At 38.3% G+C, this 22,710-nt stretch overlaps 1 protein-coding gene across 2 annotated transcripts; it reads right to left on the minus strand.

The window, feature by feature from the left end:
* Positions 1-446: 446 nt before the first annotated feature.
* Positions 447-19,512, minus strand: esr1 (estrogen receptor 1). 2 transcript variants are annotated; one of them, XM_046836301.1, is made up of 8 exons: positions 18,967-19,512; positions 12,942-13,180; positions 11,645-11,761; positions 9,750-10,091; positions 7,192-7,330; positions 3,277-3,410; positions 1,973-2,156; positions 447-1,882 (listed from the first exon to the last, which is right to left on the minus strand). In XM_046836301.1, exons 1-8 carry the CDS (start codon positions 19,392-19,394, stop codon positions 1,585-1,587), a joined length of 1,881 nt encoding a protein of 626 aa, XP_046692257.1. In that variant the 5' UTR covers positions 19,395-19,512; the 3' UTR covers positions 447-1,584. The 2 variants fall into 2 exon arrangements, with proteins under 2 accessions (XP_046692257.1, XP_046692256.1); XM_046836300.1 differs by having other exon boundaries at positions 18,958-19,510.
* Positions 19,513-22,710: the final 3,198 nt, after the last annotated feature.

Genomic DNA, 22,710 nt, shown 5'->3' on the forward strand with positions numbered 1-22,710 from the left:
TATTATATTATTATATATTATTATATATTATATTATAGAATATTAAAGACAGTGTTATTAACACGAACGCTGAGACAATTGTTGCATTAGAGGAAAATGAGAGCTGTTTCTTTAAGGCTACTATCAGTTGGTATTGAAGTCCAGAGTGAAATTCATTATGGGTATTGTACTTCGGAAAAGACTGTAACCCTGCTAATCTATCTTCATAAAAACAAGTAAAGTGGTTATGCATCGGCTAATGTTGTCCATCTCATCATTCCACGAGCATCAACTAACGAGTTGTTACGCTGCCGCCGGGAAAAGTTCAAGCGGATAAGTAACACGATGCTCTCGCTAGGGACACAGGACGCTAACTGATGTGACGAGCTGCGTGGATAGAGCAAAAACAACCAACTTGCCTGTGATTTTTTGGTGAGCGACGTTCGTATCCCGATATATTGTTCGTAACCAGGGGCAAAAATTTTGATGAACTGCGATTCGTAACCTGAATTATACGTATGCCGGGGCGTTCGTAACCCGAGGTTCCACTGTATATATAGATTTGTACACAGGTTTGGGTCTCCTGGTTTAACTGAAGGGAAAACTTCATTGCACCACATCCAAAGACGTTCGATACGATTGTGCGTCTACAACATTGTGCTAAAGGTTTCGGGAAAAACACATATGGATGGTAAAGTCAGGGGTCCTAATACTTTTGGCCAGATTGTGAGCGCGTTACCAAAAAAACTGACAATTTTAGAATTATTTTATTAATCCAGTAAGAAAAATAAGTTTGAAACATGCTAGATAGCTTTCATCACAACTGTCCTTCAGCTTTATATTAGAATCCTCTTGAGTTTAAAGAAATGTGCTGATGTTACTATTAAAAACACGTCTGCCAAAGTTATAGTTTATACACTGGTGATTTGCATAATTTGAAAGGAAACCCCCCAGGAAATAGTTGTGAGGACCAGTACAAGATCCGTCTGAATACAAAGACCTTTCCCCATGTATACAATATTTGTATCTTGATTTACTGACTTGGGAAACATCGTCTTTATGGTTTTTGAGACACATGCGTGTTTCTTTTGTTTATACGCGACAAACCAAAGTCCAAATGGGCATTTTTGTCTCTAACAAAAGAACTTGTGTGAGCTGGAGAACAGGAGAGAAGATGTAATCAGACTCCCTCACCCCCACACTCACAAACGAAAGGAACCAACATGTCTCCTATTCTGTAGTTCAACACCATGCACTTCCGTCTGGACTGCGGCTCTTTGGCACCGACTTCCCTCCATTAAATGACCGTGTTTGTTGTCTAGAAGCAAAAGAATCGTGTTGCTCAAAAAACGTTGCGTCGTAACTAAAACAGGAACCTTTCTATAAAAGTTAAAGGTTCTTAGTGATTTTGTGGTGCTCTAGAAGGTCTATTTAAATTTGCGTCAACAATCCGTTTCAGTTAAAAAAAAAAAATCGAGAGCCAAGCTGTACGCAGAGAAACTAAATCACAGAGGACATGATTAAATTCAGCTCCATCCTTAAAACCAACCACAAGCACCATGCGATGGATAATATTAGGCGTTTATACAGTGATTGCAGCGGTTTTTAGGGGCTGGAGCTTTGGTCAGGGTGCGGTGGGTTGGACTGTAAATCTGTAGGACACGTGGAGATGCTGCTGTGGTGGTTGTGTTGATGGGTGGTGGTGGTGGTGGTGGTGGTAGTGGTGGAGGAGGTCGGGGTTGTGGGGGTTGTATTGGGTGAAGACGACACTCTATCAGCCCAGTTCCTTGACAATTTGCCCAGTGGGCGGAGCCTATGTGCATCCAGCATCTCCAGCAGCAGATCGTACAGAGGCACTTTGTTCTTGCACTTCATGCTGTACAGGTGCTCCATCCCTTTATAGCTTCGCAAAGGCAAATAAATACAGACAGGATTCAAAGAGATGTACAATTAGTAAAAGTTTCTGGTACCGTAGATTTTCAGTAGGTTTCACCTCATGTGTCTGATGTGCGAGAGCAAAAGCAGGAGCTGGGCCTGACGCCTGGACTGGAGCTGCACCGAGATTCCTGATTGGCTGATGTAGTGTATGAGAGCGTCCGTAATGTTATCAATCATACACTGCACCATGAAGCTGTTCCTCAGGGGCTCCATGGGGGAGGAGCAGAATGAAAATGCACCTAATCAACACAAACAGTTCAGGATCAGTAACTACAAAGAAATTATCTTTGGAACTGAAGAAATGTATTATTTAATCATTAGTGGGCCAAACACCAAAAATAAATATGTTTTACCAATACAGATAGCTAGGTTAGATCGTACTTGCTGATTACCGATTAATCAGCTGATAGTTTTTAAAATGGCTCCTGCATAAAAAACAAACAAATACAGTATAATTCTCCATGTAAAATAATACTGAACTTTATTACAAAAAAAAAATAAAACAGCATTTGGCATCAGTGATTTGCCTCTAGAGGCCGCTCTCGTAATGACAGCGGACCGGAAAAACTATGTATGGATTTTTGCTGGAAAAAAGGTTCCAGCAAACAATTATCAGTGCCTTGACCTCTATTAATAACTATATTAATAATAAGGACATTTTTGTTTGAAAGCTGACCATTATTATTAAATACAGATATGATATCACTAAAACATATTTTTAATAAAATTTTTAAACTATATCTCTGGTGTTGTTCAGAGGGCTGTTTCTGATGTGGGTCCGTATTTGGCCCACAGGCCATAGTTTGGGGACCCCTGACTTATTGTTTATCAAATTTTTCCTCTTCTGCATGGGTTGTCTACGGCAGTAATTAAATAGCAGTTATGAAGTTGGGCACACTGATTTTGGAGGGTCTAAGGAACCTTTTGGCCAAATTTGGGCCATAGGTTTTGCTAAAGCACTAGCGTCATCTTTGGACAAATAAAGTACCAACTCTGGATCCAAAATGTTAAAAGACAGGTATCCCTGTATTCCTTCCTTATCGCTCTAAATTGCTTACATCCATTTTTGCTACTCCACCTCCAAAGTTTGTCAAATCTACACCAAATTTGGCCTGGACCATACCAAGACCTGTGTGAAGAAACGTTCAAAGAAAAATATTTCTGGTATTCAGATCAGTTCCCCTGTGATCTGTAAAGTATACCCTTAAGGTGATAGGTTGTGGTGGCAGGCTGTGATTGATAGACTAAAAACCGGAGGACAATTCTTTGAAGGCCAGGGTTGCTCGATCATCTAGTTTACACTGCACGGCAACAAAGTATAACCATGTATTAATACTTGTGTGTTGCTGAAATACTTACCAGAGTTGAGCAGAATGATGGCTTTGAGGCACACAAACTCCTCTGACTTGAGTTTCAGGGTGCGGAAACGAGCCACGGTGGCGAGCAACATATCAAATATTTCACTCATGCCCTCCACACACTCGCCCTCACTCCTACAAGGCAAAAGGCAGGTTTATGGAAGAATTCAATGTCAGAAACCCTCTGAAAATCTCCCTCCAAACACATAGCTGTAAAAAAGGGCACTATGAGGGGTGAGTGAAGTAGACCGTACCTGCAGGTAGTTAAAAAAATGTACAGTATGGAGCAACAATACTTTGCTACTATCCAATAGTAGATATTTAAAGGAATGCGTCAACATTCTTACAATCTTATGGATTTCAGGGCTGCTGAATGCTCAATACTGATTGTTCAGAAGCTGTTGATTAATTCTCTATAACAGCAGCCATGCAACAGCTCATTCACATTGAAAAATCTCCACAAATAAAAGTAAGGTTTTCTATAAGGAGATATTTAATACTATATGAATGGAATGAGTATCCAGTGCTCTGTAACAATCGGAGGTAAAGCTGTACATTTTGGAACATCTTCGGAAGTTTACATGTTGCAGTTCCTTTAGAACAATGTGACTTACAAAAAAGCTTTTTTTTCGTCTTATTTACATTTAGATTGGGAGGGAAAATAGTGTACCTGTAAATGGATAAATTGTATGATTTATTCTTTAATAAAAAAAAATTAATGTTGGCAAATCATTGCTTTGTTATGGGAAAATCCATTCATTAATCCATCTATAAAAACACCCATGATTATAAGTTTATCCATTAATAAGCACCCAAGGTCATCCATCCATCTATCTATCCATCTATCTATCCATCCATCCATGGATATCAATCCACCTTGTCATTCATCCATCCATTGATTTATCCATCCATCCATCCATCCATCCATCCATCCATCCATCCATCATTAATGGATATCAATCCATCTGTTAAATCATCCATTGATTATAATCTCCTCCTTGCTAGACTATAAAACTTTGTTGGAATAAAGGGAACAGCTCTCTCCTGGCTCAGGTCTTATTTGACTGATCACTATCAGGTTAATTGATGTAAATGGTGAGTTCTCCACACTGAGGTAAAGTTTGGTGTTCCGCAAGGATCTGTCTTAGGCCCACTGCTTTTCTCTTTATATATTCTGCCTCTGGGTGAAATTATACATAAACATGGTATTCGCTTCCATTTCTATGCTGATGACGCACAGTTGTATGTTTCAGCAAATCCAGATGAGAGGGATGAGCTTAAAGGAGTTTTTATTGAGGAGTTTGTAAAGGACATTAGACAGTGGATGCTAAATAACTTCCTTGTGCTCAACTCGGATAATATGGAGGTACTTTTACTAGGACCACATGCAGCTAGAAGTGAACTTTCTAATTATGAAGCATCTCTGGATGGTGTTTATGTTTCAGTGTGTACAGCAGTCAAAGACCTTTGTGTAATTATTGACTAGTCTTTCTTTGAGGCTCACGTGAATAACATTAAAATGATAGCCATCTTTCACTTTAGAAAAAATGAGAAATCCATCCATCCATCCATCCATCCATCCATCCATCCATCCATCCATCCATCCATCCATCCATCCATCTATCTATTTACACATACCCAGGGTTACCAATCCATCCATGGCTATCAATCCATCTATTCATTCATTTATCCAATGACTTATCTAGCCATCCTTCTGTACATACAGTATACACAACCTCCAAGGTTGTCAATCTGTCCATCCATCCATCCATCCAGGGTTATCCATCCATGGTTAATAATCAATCCATCAATTCATTCCATTGATTTATCCATCTACCAATCTGTACATATAGTACAGACAACCCCCAGGGTCATCTTTCAATCCAGCTACCCATCTATTTATCTATCCATTTCTCCACCCAAAGATATTGAGCCATATATACATATATCTATTTATAAATACATACAACCAGGGATATCAGTCCATTCATACATACACACATACCCAGGGTTATCAATCCATCTATTTGTTTATTTTTTCATTGATTTATACATCCACCAATCTGTACATACAGTACACATAACCCCAGGGTCATCCATCCATCCATCCATCCATCCATCCATCCATCCATCCATCCATCCATTTTGGATATCAGCCCATGATAATGTACATGCACATACTCAGGGTTATCAAATCAATACATCCACACATTTCTACCAGTTATTAGTTATATTTTAAAATGTGCAATAATATAAACCTATGATTTGGAGCTGCATAAACAACATGTACATATCATAAAATAATTAACACCTTCTGACAAATCAGAACTGAGAAGCCAAAATTACCCATGTGTCTTGCTCTCTCTCTCTCTTTCTCTCTCTCTTTCTATTTCTCTCTTAGGTGTCCTTGCTCTATATTTCATGGAAAAAAGGATGTGTCCTGGTGCTGCTGAGCATGCTGTTTACTTTTGGCTGGAGAGCACACGCTGTACCTGTAAAGAGTATTAAAGGTTCTCTCTCTCTCTCTCTCTCTCTCTCTCTCTCTCTCTCTCTCTTTAACTCTGATTCTCTTAACCCCATCTTGTTCTTTTCTGCCTTTAATGCCATGCCACCTGAATCTCTCTCTCTTTTTACCTCCCTCTCATGTTCTCAGTCAGTGATGATGCTGGCTCTCTCCACAGCCACATCCAGGTTAATTACATGTACCTGTGACCTATCCTTTTTGAGCGCAGGTGGGCGTTGTCTCGCTAATAGCATTCTTAGGCTTTTCTTCTAACCCGATCTATTTTTTTTCCATTAAAAATAAATCACTTTGATTCAATTTTATGGGATATGACTTTCCTCCAAGATGCTCGGCACACAGCGGGACGTCTGCATCATCAACACGAAAATGAGCAGGAAATCGGAAAATAGAAAAAGCCAGCCAGCCGGCAGAGCACAGTGACATTAACCAGGTCCCTCAGCAGCAGATGGATGAGTGGTGTGTCGAGAGGCAGGCGAAAATGAAAACGCTGAATGGAAATAGTAAATGAACAGATGTCATTTGTGTAATTTGGAGAGGATTTTATATTTATGTTCTGTTAAGTAAGACTAGGGACTACGGAAGAAGGTCTTTTCTCTTTTAGCGCTGGTGTTCCAATACTTACATCTGCCTACTGACACCTGATTGGCTCCTGGTAAACAGAGTGTTGTTAAAAGAGATTCTATAGAAAGGTATATGTGGCCTGTCTCAACTTTATTGAGAAGTGTTGTGGCCGTTACATTTAATATGACCTTATTTCTTCCTTAAAATTGTACATTTCCTTAGTTTAAAGATTTGCTATGTTTTCTTTGGCCTATTGTGATAAATTTGGGTTTCGTCCATGCATCCATCCATCCATTCATTCATCCATTTATCCAGACAAAGGTATCAAGACATACACCAATCCATCTATTCACCCAAATATATCAATCTATCCATCCATGGTGAACAATCCATTTATATGTAAATCCATATATTCATTCATTAATCCAGCCATATGTATCAAGCGATCCATCTCTAAGATATCAATTCTTCCATCTATACAAAGTTATTAGGGTATCCATCCATACAAACATTCACAGGGTTATTAATCTGTCCATCCACCCACCCATAGTATTAATCCGTGCATCTGTCCAGGGTTATTAAGCCTTCCATACATTCATAGACCCAATGCTATCCATTAATCCAAACATTATACACACATACACGGGTTAATAGTCTGTTCATCCATCCATCCATCCATCCAGGGTTAACCATCCCTCCACACACAGAGGTAACCTTCCATCTAACCAATCCTTTACACCCCTACTGATTCCCCAGAAGTAAAAAAAACATTATGCAAGTTTGTTTTGTTGTTGTTTTTACGCAGTAATCAGGCTCAAGCTGGGCCGTTACCTGTCGAGTATGAGGTCCTGTGCGAAGATGAGTTTTCCAGGTGAGTGGATGGACCTCCAAATGAGGCCAATCATCAAAATATCCAGCCAGGAACTTTCCAACAGCTGCACCTGATCATGCAGAGAGAGTTCCTGGAATCCTGCAATAAGAAAGAACAATATGTTTTGTTCTCAAAGAAATATAAGAATGAAATTGTGATATAGACATGGCAAGGAAGCGACAAAGGTGGAAGGATGAAAAAAACTTGGAGATTATTTCTGGGATGCAAAAATGTAAAGCAAGGATTGAAATGAAGAGGATCTGTCCGAGAGCTCTAATGCCTAAAGTCTGGCTTTTTTATTGTGTGTGTGTGTGTGTGTGTGTGTGTGTGTGTGTGTGTGTGTGTGTGTGTGTGTGTGTGTATGTAAAAGAAGATCTCAGTGAGAGGTCAAATCAAATAAGCAGGAACACTGATGACAGTAATCATACTCATTTTGCTGTGTGTGTGTGTGTGTGTGTGTGTGTGTGTGTGTGTGTGTGTGTGTGTGACCTCGTCATCTGACTCTTGTGCACCTGCCTTGTTGACAATGCTGCCATGGTTACGCAAACACGCAAGGCTGTCGCCAAGGATACTTCCGTATCATCATGATCATTCCGGCCTTGAAAATATCTCCTTGTACACCATTTTGTTTATAAATGTTAATTATAAACGTCTCAGTCTTCATTGATTGGGAGATCGTGGGTCAATAAGTCATTCATAAATACACCGCTAACTCCAACACATTGCTAGTCCAGTTAACAGTTACCCTTCTAGATTGTTAGCAATATAGTGACAGGAAAGTTGTAATCTAATAAACACCAGTTTTCTGTAGACAAACAGGATATTTTTGAAGCACCATAATCTGATTATGTTGTTCTGAACAGTACCACATGTATAGTTAGCTAAAGGAGCTACGTGAGCTACTTTTTTACCTCAGGTTTTATCTCTGGTTTTATCTCAGGTTTTACCTCAGGTTTTACCTCAGGTTTTTACCTAAAGTTTTATCTCAGGTTTTACCTCAAGTTTTATCTAAGGTTTTTACGTACATTTTTATCTAACGTTTTACCTCAAGTTTTACCTCAGGTTTTACCCTACATTTTTATCTCAGGTTTTACTTTAGGTTTTATCTCAGATTTTAACCTGCATTTTTATTTAAGGTTTTACCTCAAGTTTTATCTCAGGTTTTTACCTACATTTTTATCTTAGGTTTTCTCCAAATTTTTACCTCAGGTTTTAACCAAAATGTTTATCTAAGGTTTTACCTCAAGTTTTACCTCAGGTGTTAACCAATATCTTTATCTCAGGTTTTACCTTAGGTTTTATCTCAGATTTTAACCTAAATTTTAATCTCAGGTTTTACCTCAGGTTTTATCTCAGGTTTTATCTTAGCTTTGCCCAAATTCACAGTAAATTCATTAAAAAAGATATAAAAATATTTGTGGACACCAGACCTTTCCTGCCATATGTGATTCTTATTCAAACGGTTACTACAAAGCTTGAGGCACACAGGTGTCTCAATTGTACACAATTGTACAGGTCGTCTTTGGATATATGGATAATAAAATTTTGCATTCACTTGAACATGGAACCCCAAACCTGTTCCAGCATGGCAATGCCCCTGTGCACAAAGCAGGCTCCATGAAGGTTTGGTTTGGATAGGAAGCTCTTGACTAGACTGCTATAGAGCTCTGATCTCATCCCTACTGAACACCTTTCAGATGAATGTGAACGCTGACTGCACCCCAGGTCTCCTCACCGCACCCACATCAGTATCTGACTTTACTAATGCCCCTGTGGATGATGAACACAAATGTCCACATGCACACTACAACATCTAGTAAAACATCTTCCCAAAAGAGTGGAGGGAATTATACGTGCAAATTGGGACTAAATGTGGAATACGATGCTCAAAAAGCACAAACCATATTTATGACCAGGTGTCCATAAACTTTTGGCAATATAGGTTACGTATTATCTGAGTAAAAGCTTTGTTTTTTGTTGGCAAGAGCATAAAAGTCCTTTAATATATGTCTAATTGCCAATTTTGTTTTACAAGGACACAAATCTTCTTGTAATATTTGCCTGACTATTTATGCACATTATCAAGAACAAAAATATTAGAAATAGTATTTGTAACATACTTAAAGAACAATAGCAAAAAAGAGAATAAATACAAATTTAGCTTAGCAAGGGGGAATTAGTGGGGTGATAGAAGGATTCTACATTTGATTTGATCTAGCTTGCTAAAATAAAAACTTGACTAACTACATTTAATATCAAATTACTGCTTGAAAAGCAGCATTAGCTCAACCTTAGGTAGTTATGGCCAAAGTTAGTACAAGGCTAAATATGTATTCACAAATAGACTTACTAGTCATTTTATGGTGATCAAAATACAAAAAAAATTGATGGATAAAAAGAATGGATAATGTTATGTGGTAACATTGCTGATTAGCTGATGACTGAAAACTTAAGCTCTGCCCTAATTAATGCAAAAAAATGCCAAAAAAATGGGACCCTCCAAGCATCTCTCCCTCACCAGGCACTTTCTTGGCCCAGGCGATCATGTGAACGAGCTCCCTGTCGGCCATGTTGGTGAGGAGACTCATCATGGTGAGCTCGCTGTAGGGGCGGCTGTGTTTCTGTCGCGAGCAAAGGGTGGGCGGTTCTGCCCTCAACAGCAGCAGCAACACCTGCTCCGGAGCCATGTACACCACACCAGCTACCCTGCCTTCGATCCCGATCCCAGAGCTGCCTCGCCCGTCCAATAGTGGTGCTTCCCTCACATCAGAAACATTTTTTGCTTCGCCATAACCTCGTTTCAGTCCACTGTGCCTTCTGTGGTGCTTAATGATGCGACCGCCTCGCTCCTTACGGAACCCTGAGGAGGGACACAGCATCAGAATCCATATCATAATATCATAATAGTATAATTTATACAAATGTCAGTCAATTATCGTTTTAGATTCTGATGGCTTCCTACATTACTCACAATGCTGTTCAACTTCCTGATAAGAGTTGTGCTAGAGTATTTCTTTAGAGCTTATCTAATTGACTAGACTGCCATTTCAAACTATTTCCATCACACACACACAAAAAAAAACGATCTTACCCTGTAGACACTAAAAAGGGGCGGAGTTAACACTTTCTTTTATGTTTTTGCTTTATACAGTCCTGGTTGTCTTTGCCAGGTGGTTAAAACTTTTTCAATAGTACAGAAATACATTATGAAAACAAAAGTTTGTGAACCCCTAAATTAAGATTGGTTTGTGCTTCTTTTTGAACATCCCATTTCACATTTATTCGTTATTTGCTCTTATAAGAACCTCCACTCTTCTGGGAAGATGTTCCACTAGATTTTGGGGTGCAGTCAATGTTCAAATTAATCCCAAAGTTGTTCAAATAGGGTTGTGGCTCTATAGCAGGAGATCTTCCACTTCAACCCATGTAAAGCATATCTTCATGGAGGTATGTTTGTGCACAATGCTGGAACAGGTTTGGGTGTCCTAGTTCAATTGAAGTAAAAATTTCATACCACCACATCCAAAAACGTCCTATACTATTGGAAAGGAACCACGTAGGTGTGTTAGGCATTCCAATACCTTCGGCCATACAATGTGCACTCTACCACATGCCCTTAATTTAAGATTACACAAAATACACAACCCTTAAAACATGAGGGTTTGAAATGTTTTGTATGGAAAATGGTTGTTGTTAGACGATAGACGATGTTCTTCTTTCTAGTAGAAACCTAACCATGTATTCATGGACGGGTGCCAATAATTTTGAAACCAGCATTTTTGCAAGAAAAATGAAGGAAACTCTGTATAATATATTATATGTATTATTCATATATATTATACTTATATATTTAATGTATAAATAATATTACAGCTATGAGTTTTGCCAATACCTGAGGAAAAAAAGGCCCATCTAATGTCTGCTGTCTGATTTATGTGATATAATGTTCTCTGGCAATTGTCCTAACAGCTCTGATTTGTGAGGAATGAAGTTTCATGCTCGGTCGCTCCGATTCATTCAGCGTAATACCTGACAAATTAAACGAGTTCAACAAATCAAATCAGCTTGGGCGTGACAGAAAATACGCTTAAAAAATGAAAAGAGGGAGCACAATTCATTCTGGAGAACTGCACGAATCAACTAGTTCAAGCTGACCTTGATGCACTACTTCATTTTTTTCCGTCTTCCAGAGTCTGATTACGTGAATCGTTACCCAGAACATTGCGGTATATTGGTTATTGTTGTTATTATTTTCTAGCGTCTTCACTGACCCTGACTGACTGTCTGTGTAAACATAGCTGTCTGATTAGATATCAGCGAGCATTCTACCGCTCAAATTTTTTTACCCAGGTAACTGCAGAGTAAAGAAGAAGCCATTCTCGGGTCGTGGGGAAATATTTATGCAATACCCACCTCCTTTCATCATTCCCACTTCATAGCATTTGCGCAGACGACATGCTTGACAGCTCTTCCTGCGGTTCCGGTCGATGGTGCACTGGTTTGTCGCTGGACACACATAGTCGTTGTGGCCTGAAAAAAAGGAAAATAAAATGCATATAAGTGACAACAAATAGAGCTCGACTGATTAATTGGTTTTGCCAATTTATCGGCACAGATATTGCTGGAATTATCATAAAAAATCCATACCAATAGTTTTTCCGGGTTGCGTTATACAGTATGAAAGTGCCCTTTAGAGGCAAATTAATGACGCCATGTGCTTTTTATTTGTCGTGATTCTTTTTTTATTAATTTTGGATGCAACTATTTTTATTTATTTCCAGTGTTACTTTTTGTTTCACTTTAAATGCATATCTTAGATTTTTATCAATATTTATTAATCTAATTAATATATTCATCTTTCATTTAGCACATTTTCATGATTCAGTAATGTTTTGGGGGTTTTTTTGTATAAAATTTAAGTACTATTATAAATTAAGTGTTATATATTTTTTTAATCCACTATTTATTTTAAAAACTATTGGTTGATTATCCGTTTAACGGCAAGTACGATCCAACTAATGGTATTTGTAAAATCCACTATCAGACAAAGTCTGATTATGAATTTGGATTCTATATGGACAAAAGTATTGGGACACCTGACTTTTCCAGCCATATGTGTTTTTTCACCAAACTGTTGGAGGTACGAAATTGTACAGGATCTATTTGGATGCAGTTGCACGAAATTCAATTCAATGTAATACATTTTATTTGTATAGCGCTTTTAACAATGAACATTGTCTCAAAGCAGCTTCACACAGATAATGTGGTGATAAAAATGAATAAGATGTTCTTTATAAGTGTAAGTTTGTCCCTGATGAACGAGCCGGTGGCGACTGTGGGGAAAAAACTCCCAGAAATGGCATAAGGAAGAAACCTTTAGAGGAACTAGACTCAAGAGGGAACCCATCCTCATCTGGGTGGCACTGAATGGCCATTTATTACAGATAAACGCTGTTGCGGGGTGCAGTGATGGTGATCAGAAGCAAACTGTAGACCTGAGTCAGTGTAGCAGACTGTTAAAACTAACTACAGACATTATAAGAGCAAATGGAGACTGAATGTGGAATGGGATGTTAAAAAAGGAGCATATGCCAATCTTATGGTCAGATGTCCACATAGTGTAGTTTGGTCATATCACTTAACTTTTCTATAAAACCCATACAATAAGATGCAGTGAAGTTTGTAACTGTTTTTCCGAGTTGGGATTTACCTTGTATGCTGCGCTTGAAGAATGCCTTGCAGCCCTCGCAGGACCAGACTCCGTAGTGGTATCCTGAGGCGTAGTCGCTGCACACAGCGCAATATCGGATCTCCTTCACCAACCCCACTGCTCCTGAAGTCCCCGAAGCCCCTGATGGTCCCGAGGCTCCCACAGTGCTGTACACATCCTGCCTCCCGGTGGCACTGCACAGATCCACTCTTGATCCTGCACTGGCTAATACACTGGACCTGTGGTTCAGAAGAACGAGAGAGAAAAAGAATTGCTAATATAGTAAACATAGTTAACTAAGCCTTGATTGCTGCTGGAACAGGAAGTCAGACTGGATCTTAGTATACTGATACTAAACATGACAAGTGGGTTTAAGATCATCAACATGTATCAGTCCATCGGTAGGATTTGTGTTTATTCAAAATTCATCAACAAAACATCGGTTTAGAGAAAAAGAAAAAAAAAAACGACTCAAATGGAAAACAATCAAGTTCTAACTTTTACATTGGTGCAGCATACAAAGTAGTCAATATGCAGTTTGTGTAGCAGTACAGATTTACCATCCTCTAAAATAACTCAACATACAGCCAATATTGTCTAAATAACTCATCAGTGATAACAGCTTTACATGGAGTAACGATCCACACGTCCTTTTCATCATGTTCATGTTTTTGTCTGATTGACAGAAACATACAAATTTGTGTATCTTGTATTAGAGCAGCAAAAATTTGGTGCTTTGAGTTCAATTCTCTCATACTGACCACTGGATGTTCAACATGGACCTCATGGTAAAGAGTCTCTGAGGATTTGAGGATTAGAATCGTTGTCGAGGTGATAAGAAGATCAGTATTACCCTGAAACTGATTTACAGTACAGTGGTCAGGGTCATACAGAGGTTTTCTTAGACGGGTTCCACTCAGAACAGACCTCACAAGGGTCCATTAAAGAAGTCGAGTTCTCATGCTGTGCATCAGGTGCAAAAAATGCTTAAAAAAAACAGCCGTATGTGTGCTGCAGCGTTGCTTTAGAGCTTGCAGAAGTGAAAGATCCACGTGTCGTTGCAGTGTGCATGTGTACGGTCTGAGCCGTTGTCCCAGAGGGAGTTTCTTCTCTTCTGAAGCTGCTCACAAGAAAGGGCTTAAACAGTTTGCTGAAGAACAACCTGTCCAAGAGCATGAATTACACAGGAACTATGTCCTGTGGTCTGATGAGATTAAGATAAACTTGTTTGGCTCAGATGGTGTCCAGCATGTTTGGTGATGCCCTGGTGAGGAGAACCAAGAAATCTTCCATACAGTCAAGCATGGTGGTGGCAGCATCATGGTCTGGGGCTGCATGAGTGCTGATGGTACTGAGGAGCTGCAGTTCATTGAGGGAAACATGGATTTCAACATGTAATGTGACATTCTGAAGCAGAACATAATGCTTTTCCTTCAGAAACTGGGCCGAACTAGCAAATCTCCAACATAATAACGCCCCCAAACACACCACCAAGATGACAACTGCCTTGCTGAAGAAGCTGAAGGTGAAGGTGATGGAGTGAAGGAGTATATAGACAGTAATGCTGTAATCTGTAATCTGTACTGCTACACAAGATGCATATTCACTCTAAAATATATACAAGTTTGATTTCGATAGAATTGTCGCCTAAGAACAAGTATTTGGTTGCTGAAATGTGAGGGGGGCACTTACTTTTGTGAGATACCGTATATGTGTTATTATTATTATCTTTATTTAAAGAAAAATACTACTACTAATAAATATTTAATTTTAAATATTAACAAAATAATATTAATATTAATTATTATTATTTAAATGTAAAAAAAATTATATTACTACTACTATTATTATATTTATTTTTCATAATCAATTTAATATATTAATAAAATAAAATGATTTTTAAGTCCTAATTTTTTACATTAGTGCAGCATGGAGGATTGGTGCTTGGACCCCTTCATCACTACTTACAGTTCTAACAACAATAATAATACATTTATGAATTATTATTTAAACATTGCTACTAATAATTGCCTATTTGAAGTATTTTTTTGAGTATGATTATTTTATAATAATAATAATATTATTATTATTAATAATGCTTATTATTATTATTATTGCTATTATTTTATTATTATTATTGCTATTATTATATTATTATACTCACTATATTATTATAATTATTATTATTATTATTATTATTATTATTTTTGTTGTTGTTGATTTTTGTGTAAATAATAATCCAAATTCGGACCCACACAAAAACAAAAAACTAAAACTAATTTTTGACCTTTTCATGTTTGTATATTTAATCTGTTAAACTCCACTGCAGCCAAGTGGGATTAATCTTGGGAATAGTTTATGCATGAATCATCTGGATGACGAACCTCGATTCAGCGAGTTTTGTTTGTTCAGGGCTGTTTCCCAACTGTGGGAAAGATTTATACATATTTAAAGAATGGCCACTTTATTAGGAACGATCACTTTGCTCTCAGAGCAGCGTAAATTCTACATGACCTGGAGGTCAGAAGGTCATTAAAATATTCTTCTGAGATTCTGTTCCTTTTGCTGCAGGTTTTTCAGCTTTATGTTCCCACCTCAAATCTCTGGTTCTACCACATCCTGAAGGTGATCTACTAGATTTTATTCTGGTCACTAAAGAGCGCTAAAGTTTTCTGCTCTCATTCCTCACAAAGACATGAAGGATAAGAAGTATAGAAAGTAGATAGAGAAGGTGATCAAGGAGAAGAAGGATAGAAAAGAAATGATGAAGGAAACGAGGGAGAAAAAGAAAAATAGTAAGGAGATGAAGAAGGAGATAAAGGAGAAGAAGGATAGAAAGGAGATGGATAAGGAGAGGAGGGGGGGAATGATAGAAAGGGGATGGAGAAGGACAAGAGGAAGAAGAAGAAGGATAGAAAGGAGATAGAGAAAGGGGAGGAGGGAGAAGAAGAAGGATAGAAAGGAGATGAATGAGCCGAAGAAGACATGAAAGAAAAAGCACAGGAAGGAGATGGAGAAGAAGGAGTAGAAGAAAGAGAAGAAAAAAGAGAAGAGAAAGTTAAGAAGGGAAGAAGACAGAGACATATGTACTGGTGTATGTTATATACACAAACTAAACCCCATTATGGACTGTTTTCAAGATGAAGGCAAGATGACACCAGGATCACACGTAATCTCTCATTCACCTTTAACCTCATCTTCTCGTGTTAGTAAATGTTTGGTTTGTTCTAAATCTGGAGATCCATCACACTGCTGCATAACATCATAACATCTGAGACAGTCAGAGACCACCATCGAGAACCAAACACACAACCGCGAGTTATTTACCGCAGGATCATTCAGGATCGGTTAAATATACAGGAAGATATTTCATTCAGCAGGATGAAAATAAAAAAACAAACAAACAAACAAACCAAGAAATAGACAATAAATAGCTTTAAAAAAAATTAAATAAAAAAAAAATTATAAAAAAGAAATGCAACATTTGGTTTAGAATAATACTCATATATTTACAAATAAAAGGCAATAAATAAATAAAAAAATTTAAAAATAAAATAAATAAATAATTTATATTTATATCAGTATGTGTATCATTAGGATTTTAAAACTTGTAAAAAAAAAAAAAAACTTTTATTTTTATTTGGATGAATATGTAAAAAAGTAAACCCTTGTGTAAAAATAGAAGCACAAAACAAGATAAATGCACTTTACAAATAAAAGTTACATAAAAAGATTTAAAAAATAAATAAACACATATAAATAAATTGCAATTAACATTACCAGGGAGAGAAAGTAAGAAAATGAACCAACAAACAAAACATTTATAAATAAATAAATAAATTATAATAATATGTATAAATAAATAAAAGGGCAATATAAACACATTTTATTAACGTTAATAGAAAAGAATTGAAAAGTAAGTTGCAGTTATAGTGTTTAAAAAATAAACCTAGATTGTTCATTTTTTTCTTTTTTTTTTTTTTTTTTTCTTTTTTATGATAAAATACTTGGAATGCATAGTAAGCATTATTATCACTAGACATCTACGCTCTCTTTTCAGACAGGAAGTGATAATCCCAGCACACACCCCTGTTATTCTCACATATTGTTCTTTTCTCAAGGTTCATAAGCACAACAGGCTCAGTCTAAACGCTTCCAAACCTTCACTAGACACCCAGTGTTGTGAGAAAAACACCCCCAACACACACACACTAAATATTATCCATCTTACAGCACACAGTTCTGAGAGGCTACTAGAACCCTGGTGTGTGATGTGTCAGCCAGTAAAACGTAAAACCATTAATCAGAGTGGAAAACAGAAATGATTCACTAAATGCACTGAAGGTTTCATACAATATGAAATTTCCCCTGCTGCTGATGGAATACCTGTGTAATAACATGACCTTATACATGAACAGACGTTTATTCCTTGGAAGATGTTCCACTGGAGTGTTAGTAAAGGCAGGTACTGATGTAGGTGAGAAGTTAGGAGGCCTGGAGTGCATTCAGCGTTCACCTTCATGCCAAAGGTGTTCAATAGGGTTAATAGTAGGAGATCTTCCTCTCCAACCCATGTCAAGCAGATCTAGCTGACTTTTAGCACTTGGACATTGTCATGCTGGAACAGGTTTGGGTCTCCTAGTTGAAGTGGAGAAAGATTCCATTCTACCGCATCTGAAAGTCAATTGTGTGCCACCAGCTTTGTGGTAGCACTTTGGGGAGGAACCACATATAGCTTGAAAAGTAGTGTCCCAATACTTTTGCTAAGAATGATGAAGGTAATATTGTAAATAATAAAAAAAAAAAACGCTAAAAAACACGGTATGTCCATGAATATAAATATAGAATAATATAATATATAATCTAAATATGCTGTAAGTGAATGTAGTCTTAGAAAAAGGAATTAAGTTTCTGATAAACGTCTAGAAGTCTGTGTATCTTACAGATCTTCAAGGCTAACAGTAATGAATATGGATCAAAAGTGTCACCTTGTCTATGGTAAAGGAACGTTTGTACGTATTTTAAACCGATTTAACCTCTTATACTCTCTCCTTATTGCTAAGATTGCTAAGTGCAGCAAAACTAATGAGGAAATTTGCATATTGTCTGCATACATTTGCATATGCATTTGCATCCAGGAGCTTTTGAACATTTTTGACCAATAATTTATGACCAAACTTTTTATATGCAGTTTGATTTCTCCTCGTTTCTCTCAGCGCCACTCCTGAATATAAAGTATCAGACTCTCAGAAAGTCACGTTGAATACAGATTGACATGGCAGAGGTAGAGCTGCACCGTCCTGCACACAGAACAGGAAAAAATAGTATGGTTTTATTTCATTCTTCTCCTTTTTTACACTACAAAGGCGTGTTTGCGAAAGGGGATTTGCGCTGAAGTCAGAAGGCACTGAAGTCAATTTTTTTCATTGCATCGTATCTGGGGGTGAATCGTATCGCATCGGTAGCTGCTTCATACTGCAGGTATCTTTAACATATCATATCGTTAGCCCAGTTATGAAGATACACATAATATATATATACAGACTGCAATTCCTATAAACCGTGGTGCAGGGCAGGAGAACACGTGTGAAAACACACAACTCTTTGATTCCATCAAAACCGTAAGGAAAATAGGAATCTTGAGAAATGTGAGAATTTTGGAAGATCCAGGTTGCCAGATGCCAGAGTGGACCAACCTGATGTTAGATGTTAGATCCCTCAGTGTAACACATGGCGAAGAATTAAAAAAATTAGTGCGGAAAAATTTAGATCTTTTGAATACAAAAGCAGCTGATGTGATCGATATTGCAAATGTTAAATAGCAAACATGGAGAATCTGATAGTTTCGTTAATTTTTCTTTCTTTCTTTAACATTTTCCGCTCAGATCTAGAAATTAGACTCGAGGCAGGTCCCTGAGTCGTACTCCAGATATACGAAAACATGTACAACAAACTCATTGGGATTGATAGTTCAAATGCAGTTTAAAGCTATATTAGAAGCCCCCCGCCAACTCACCCATCTGACCTGTAATTGGAGGTTCCTGATGTTTCCAGGTAGTAGGGCACCTGCTGAGCCGCATGCTGTCCCACAGGAGAATGGCTGATGAATGGAGAGATCTGTGGACCCGAAGGAATGAAGACCAGTGGGCTGGAGGAGCCGTTCGTCAAAGGCTGCAGGCTTTCGTCCTGAGGCTCCGGGGCCACCTGTAGATCCGCAGGAGCCGGGTAGTAATCTGCTGACGAGTTCGAGGCTTCGGGGTTGGTGGTGTACTCGAAGGTCCCGTTTAGGTAGTGAGCGCTGGAGGACATGCCCCCCGTGGTGCGCTGCTCCTCCTCCGGGTACATGGGGGAGAGCTTGAGGGAAGCGAGAGACGCCGAATACCCTTCTAGCTCGCTCCTGCGTCGATGCCTGGCACCAGCCGGAGCTTCAGAAGAAGCCTGCTCTCCAGACATCACCGTGGAAACACACACGCATAGAGGAGACAACTTGCATGACTTTCAGAGCACACACTCGAGTTTTTTTTTTCCTTTCTTTCTTTTTCTTTTCTACTAACCCCCCTCTGCCGCTCTCTCTCTGTCTGTCTCACTCACTCTCTCACTCACTCTGTCCTTCCTCTCTCGCTTTCGCCCGAGCTCCTCCTACACACACACACACACACACACACACACACACACACACACACAAGACCAATGTCTAATATTTCTCAGCCCCTTTTCCAGTTTTATGTCTTTGCTTTTAATTGAATTTTGATATTGCACCAGTGTCATTCATTCAAATGCAGTTTGGTTTATTACTACAATTCAATTCAGTTCAATTTAATTCAATTCTATCCAATTTTTATTTGTATAACGAATTGTCCCAAAGTGACTTTATAGGTTATAAAGTTGGAATCTTTGTCAATTTCTTGCCTACAAATGTAACCTCTATAAGTTTATCCCTAATGACCAAATACAACTTTTTATTTTAAGACAATTTCAATTAATTCTTATTAAATATCAGAGGGAATAAATCAAATTTGAACACATTCACAGCTGATGGAAAAATGAAAACAAACAAACAAACAACAACAACAACAACAAAAACAACAAAAAACTCACAGAATATGTGCATCAACCTTTTTTTTTTTTTTTACAGTTGACCACAGCTTTCCTGATGCATCTCTCTCCTTGTCTGCATCTCTCTCTCTCTCTCTCTCTCTCTCTCTCTCCATTTTTTCAAGGCAAACAATCCAAAAGACACGACTCGTGGGTCGATCCGAGTGGCAGCACTCCAGACCAGGTCATCGCAACCAGGTAAACAAGCGTCAGGAGGTCAGCACATCGTTTAGCTGCCAGACCCTTTCCCAGGAGACCGGTCTAAACAGAGGAAAAGAGGAGGAAAAAAGAGAGAGAGAGAGATAAAGAAGGTTTCAGGCCCCATTCTGCCACCTGATGATTACATATTACAAAATCTGAGACTGGGGAAGAAAAAACATCTGTTTATCCTGTTGTTCGATATGCAGGAGGAAAAAAAGGAGAAGTGAATGAGAAAAAAAATCCCTGCTTGATATTTATGAACACAGACAGGACGGTGAAATGGAAAGGAAGTGGGCGAAAGTTCTGAGAAGGTTATCGGTATGAAAGGAAGGACAGCGTGGAAAGAATGAGTCATTGTATATGAAGAGAATGATCAACAATTAATGTGTGTGACATTATTTAAAGAATTAACACATTTTTGACTTATATTCAAGTTACAATTTAGAAGCAACTTAAATTTCTACGCACTTCACCAAATAATAAGTTCTGTTCAGTTTTATTGAATTTGACGACTCTGTTGTGGGAAGCGTGTGGGTTTGAGGTTCTATAAATATTCGTATTGGTTACATGATGACCCGAGTGACAGACGAGGTTTCATCCTTCAGCATGATTTATTTTAAACCAATAAATTTACTTTCGATCTGTGAGTCAGTCGAAAAGTCAATATTTCATTAGGACTTTAATTAGATTTCTACTGCAATGAGATTTCAATCCACAGACGCTTCAATCAAAAACAAAATGCCGTGACGAAATGTTTCTGGAACCAAACCGAGATTCGTTATTTTACGCTACAGCATTTTGTTATATTTTTATCCGTTTATAGTTACATTGAAGGCTGTAGAATGTCTTCATATCTTCTTCCGCTATTCAGTAAAAAAAATTAATGGCACTACAGACTCCTTTCATTAACACTAAATAACCATTTCACAAAATCCTCATGTTTTTTTTACTATTAAAGCTGCTGCTTCAAATAATCAATACCTCCTGACCAATCAGAATCCAGAATGGTATAACTGTGAATGCTGCTCCGAGTGAATACTGGATTGTGATTGGCTGGAAGGAGTTGAGAGAGTTGAGAGAGAGCGCAGGAGTTTGTCAGCATTCTAAACGAATGCGCTGCATATAGACAACGGTAACCATAGTAACATCTATTTCCAGTGCCATCCAGAGCGACATAGCTGTTACTGGGCTCCATGGAGGATTATTGCGTGTTTTTTGGTGGACAATTTTCATAAACGACTCGAAGATGAATTTGGAGACTGAGAAGACACCAGAGGTTTTGAAAATGCTTGTAAAAAAAAACAGGAGAAATAAACTCAGGACCACAGGTTACAATTCAAGCTCATAAGATGAGTCTCCTCAATTGTAGGAGGTCTCTATTTTCTTTTAATTACAGATCATAAATATGTGTCATCTGATGGCACTACTTTATCTCTGGTTGTGATTTCGGAGCAGTTTTGCTCTGCAGACATCAGTGACAGCTTGAACTCCTCAACGATGGAAAGTGACCGTGGCATAAGGTGATAATCCACAGCGAAGACCTGAGACCTTACACCATTCTAACCTTCTCCGCTTCACCTCGGGACGTTCTTCACCTCCACATCATGCACTCGTAGCAGACGAAAAGATGTTCCAAAGCTCATTTAGTTGCAATGACATGACATCTATTCAGCTATACAAATATTTGACACAAAGATTAGACGTCCAATCAGAGGTCAATCGAACGAGCAGGCACCGAATCCAATATCCACAGACACCTTTTACCCTTTGTTCACCAGAACAGCGCACTCTCAGTGACGCACTCGAGGTTTCGTACCGGGTCACTTTTTCCAACAACAATTCCAAAAAAATACAGAATGCAATGTTTTGCAAATCTCATATTTTATTCACAAAAAAAAAAAGTTAATTACATTAAACAGCAGAAATGTATCATTTTAAAAACAAAAACTAGGGTCGTTTTGAATTTTATGGCTGCAAAACGTAAAAAAAAAATTCAGTATAACTAACAAGGAGGTGCTGGAAGTATATTTTGCGACTAATGAGGTTGATTGACAGCAGGTCAGTAAGATGATCGGGTATAAATAGTGAATCTTAGAGAGTCTTTATTGACTCAACTTCAATCTGTGGAAATGTGTCTACAAATTGTTGAACAATTTCAGAATAATGTGCCTCAACAACAACTTGCAAAGACTAAATATCATCATCTAAAAACTTTCTTTCGGCTTCTCCCATTAGGGGGCGCCACAGCAGATCATCTGCATGTTTGATTTGGCACGTTTTTACGCTGGAGGCCCTTCCTAACGCAACCCTCCCCATTTATCCGGGCTTGGGACCGCCACTAAGGTTTGTGCAACCCTAATGGCTGGGGTTGGTTCCCTGACCGGGGATAGAACCCGGGCCGCAGCGGTGAGAGCGCGGCATCCTAACCACTAGACCACCAGGGAACCAACTGTTTATCATCATCTACAGTAGA

This window comes from Silurus meridionalis, chromosome 23, assembly GCF_014805685.1.
Source record: "Silurus meridionalis isolate SWU-2019-XX chromosome 23, ASM1480568v1, whole genome shotgun sequence".
In the NCBI taxonomy this organism is placed as follows: domain Eukaryota; kingdom Metazoa; phylum Chordata; class Actinopteri; order Siluriformes; family Siluridae; genus Silurus; species Silurus meridionalis.

Coding starts and splice junctions, on each gene's coding strand:
- esr1 (XM_046836300.1), bottom strand. CDS start 19,394: ATGTCTGGAGAGCAGGCTTCTTCTGAAGCTCCGGCTGGTGCCAGGCAT. Junction 13,181..18,957: donor TCCAATTACAGGTCAGATGG/GTGAGTTGGCGG, acceptor TCTGAACCACAG/GTCCAGTGTATTAGCCAGTG. Junction 2,157..3,276: donor CATCATTCTGCTCAACTCTG/GTAAGTATTTCA, acceptor TGTGTTGATTAG/GTGCATTTTCATTCTGCTCC.